Source organism: Cynara cardunculus (genome assembly GCF_001531365.2).
Source record: "Cynara cardunculus var. scolymus isolate 2C chromosome LG 17, CcrdV1, whole genome shotgun sequence".
NCBI classification, from domain to species: Eukaryota; Viridiplantae; Streptophyta; class Magnoliopsida; order Asterales; family Asteraceae; genus Cynara; species Cynara cardunculus.
In genome coordinates this window covers 10,817,055-10,820,526 of record NC_037544.1, presented here as the reverse complement: position 1 = coordinate 10,820,526, position 3,472 = coordinate 10,817,055, and the positions used below count along the sequence as shown (strand labels likewise).

The 3,472-nt window shown below is 41.8% G+C and overlaps 1 protein-coding gene across 1 annotated transcript; it reads left to right on the top strand.

Moving 5' to 3' along the window:
- Positions 1–507: 507 nt before the first annotated feature.
- Positions 508–2,552, top strand: LOC112499846. Its single transcript, XM_025103121.1, has 2 exons — positions 508–1,146; positions 1,521–2,552. Exons 1-2 carry the CDS (start codon positions 508–510, stop codon positions 2,550–2,552), a joined length of 1,671 nt encoding a protein of 556 aa, XP_024958889.1.
- Positions 2,553–3,472: the final 920 nt, after the last annotated feature.

The window sequence follows — 3,472 nt, the reverse complement described above, 5'->3', positions numbered from 1 at the left end:
GTAAACCTTTCAGGAAAAGAAGCTAAGAGCAAAGAGAAAGTTGTAGATCGCTAATAGTTCATGTTGGAATCAAGGACCGTCATATTTTGGTTTACAGTAGTCTATGCTTTTGAATAGAAATTTTCACTCTTTTAGGGTTGATGTTTTTTTTTGACAAATACTTTCGGACCTTTTGATGTAAAAGTTGATCTAAATTTTATCTTTTGATGGTATATATATACATGTATCCCGTATTTCGTTGAGGTTGAACTTGAAATTTAGCTTTAGATTTATCCATTAAATGTGGATCGGTAACAGGTGGGTTACAAATATGGTATCAGAGCAACGGTTTAAGTGAACTAGGTACCAGAAATGGTACCTGGACTTAAACTAGGGCAATGAGATTGTATAGTAACTAAGTTTGATTTATACGGGATACGGACCATAGGAAAGATCTAAGTGGGTTAATGAGCGTTTATTAGTAGGTTATTTAATATGTTAGCTTTTCTTTTTGTCATATCCAGAACGATGTCTGCTCATGATGATCATGCAAGTCATTCACCAACAAACCCGGATGTTGGTGGGCATAACCCGAATTTAAATGAGGGTGTCGAAACCTCACACGTTCATTTGGAAACTGGCCCACTTTTCGAGGAGGATGCCCCTTTATCTCCTCGTGGCGAACGACTGATGAAGCGGGTTACTGATTTTGTGCGGCAAGCTCTTAATGAACATCGAAAGGAGGATACTGAAAAGGGGAAACAGCTTGATGCGGGTGCCGTTTCTCAACCTAAGTCCACCCAAACTTYGTTTAAAACATTCAAAGCTAGTGGAGCAACTGAATTTAAGGGGGTTTCAGATCCAATTGTAGCTATTGAATGGCTACTGAACACCGAAAAAGTGTTTCGAATCTCCAAAGTCGCTGAAGAGGATAAGGTTAACTATGCGACCGCTATGCTTATCAGTAGTGCAATGATATGGTGGGACGCAACCTACCAGTCTCTAAATGAGACTGAAAGAAATAATTTAACATGGGAAGGCTTCAAAACCATCTTCCATGAACAATATTGTCCCCCTGACTTACTGAAACAGTTGGAAAAAGAGTTCATGGACCTCAAACAGGGAGATTTGACTGTGGTGCAGTATGAGACACAGTTCAATATGAAGGCACGTCTTGCCTCACGTTTCGTTACCTCTGAACAACACAAGATTGAACATTTTGTTGAAGGTCTGAAGAGAGAGATTAAATAATCTGTGTCAAATCGTGATCTTACAAGTTTTCGGAGAGCGGTTGAATGTGCCAAACGACGAGAACACGAACTTTCTCTTTATGGTGAATCCCCACCCGAATCGAAGAGACAGAGAACTAAAATAACAACTTATGTACCTGCAAACCGACCTAATCGATCTTTCATCCCAAGAAGGAGTCAGTCTCAGAGTGCTCCTCGAGCCCCATCTCGAGCGTATTCCATGCAGGCATAATATTGTGAATACAAGTGAAGTGAATATATGAATTGTAAGACTAATACAAATTATTGCAGTCTAACACATCTCGCGCATGCCAACGATGTGGCAAGGCGCACTCGGGACGATGTTTCTCTGAACCATCCAAAATTTCGTGTTATTCCTGTGGTGAAGTTGGGCATATTCGTACAAATTGCCCAAGACGAGATCAAGCATGTTATACTTGTGGAGCTTATGGACATCGTCAGCTTAATTGTCCAAATGCCCAACATGAGGATAGTAAGGCCTCAGTACGACAACCGATAGTGGGAGGTTCCTYAGCYCAAAAGAAGGAAGTACCAAGAGCAAGAGCTAGAGCATTCCAGATCAYAGCAGAGGAGGCTCGGGAGRAACCAGAGCTCGTCACTGGTATATTTTTCGTGAACTCTCATCCTGCACGTATATTGTTTGATTCTGGTTCTACGTATTCCTTYDTGTCGCWTGCCTTTSTTCGTTTTCTCGAATCTGTTCCTGTACTTTTTGATAGACCGTTTTCTGTGGATACCGCTAGTGGAACCCCTTTAGTAGCTGACAGAGTATTCAAAGATTGTACATTAGTATTGGAGGATCAAAATTTCTCAATAGACTTAATCCTTATGGATATTCGTGGCTTTGATGTGGTTATTGGTATGGATTGGTTAGTAGCAAATCGAGCGGATATTATTTGTGTGCAACGGATGATTCGAATACCAGCTAGGGAAGGAGATTATGTTTATGTGTACGGAGAAAAAGGAGTCGGTGACATCAAGGTAATTTCTGTACTCAAAACTCGTCGATATTTATCTAAGGGGTGTACTTCTTTCATGGCATATGTTTTAGATGCCACTAAAGAAAGAAACAAGTTGGCCAAGGATGTACCCGTGGTATGTGAATTTCAGGACGTCTTTCCTGATGATTTGTCTGGTCTACCACCGGACAGGCAAGTAGAATTCAGGATTGACCTTGTGCCAGGTGCTGCACCTACTACACGGACACTCTATCGTCTTGCCCCGGCAGAAATGAAGGAAATGATGAGCCAATTACAGGGGTTATTGGATAAAGGTTTCATCCGATCGAGTACTTCACCTTAGGGTGCTCCGGTGTTATTCGTAAAGAAGAAAGATGGTTCATTTCGCATGTGTATTGATTACCGCGACTTAAACAAAGTAACAATCAAGAATAAATACCCGTTACCTCGTATCGACGATTTGTTCGATCAACTGCAGGGAGCAAGTTATTTTTCCAAGATCGATTTGAGATCCGGATACCATCAGCTCAAGGTACGGGATGAAGATGTACCAAAAACGGATTTCCGTACCCGATACGGACACTATGAGTTCTTGGTAATGCCATTTGGTCTAACGAATGCTCCGGCTGCATTCATGGATTTGATGAATCGAGTATGTCGGTCTATGCTCGACAAGTCTGTCATTGTCTTCATTGATGACATACTTGTGTATTCTAAGTCAGAAATTGCTCATGCTACGCATCTCCGTCAAGGTGTTGGAGTTGCTAAGAAAGGAGAAATTATATGCCAAGTTCTCGAAATGCGAATTCTGGCTCAGAAAGGTGCAATTCTTAGGGCATGTGATCTCCGATGAGGGTATTTCCGTCGATCCATTTAAAATTGAGGCAATTCAGAATTGGGAACAACCGAAGAATGCCTCAGAGATCCACAGTTTTCTTGGATTAGTGGGTTATTTCCAACGATTCATAAAAGACTTTTCAAAGATTGTCGTTCCCCTTACTTCACTCACTCGCAAAGCTGTGAAGTTTGTATGGGATGAAGAACAAGAGAAAGCTTTTCAGCTCTTGAAAGCTTGTTTGACGAACGCCCCGATCCTCACCTTACCCGATGGTAACGATGACTTTGTGGTCTATAGTGATGCGTCGAAGTTTGGACTGGGTTGCGTGTTGATGCAACGAGGCAAGGTGATTGCGTATGCCTCCCGACAGTTGAAGGATTATGAAAAGAACTACCCCACTCATGATCTTGAGTTGGCGGCGGTAG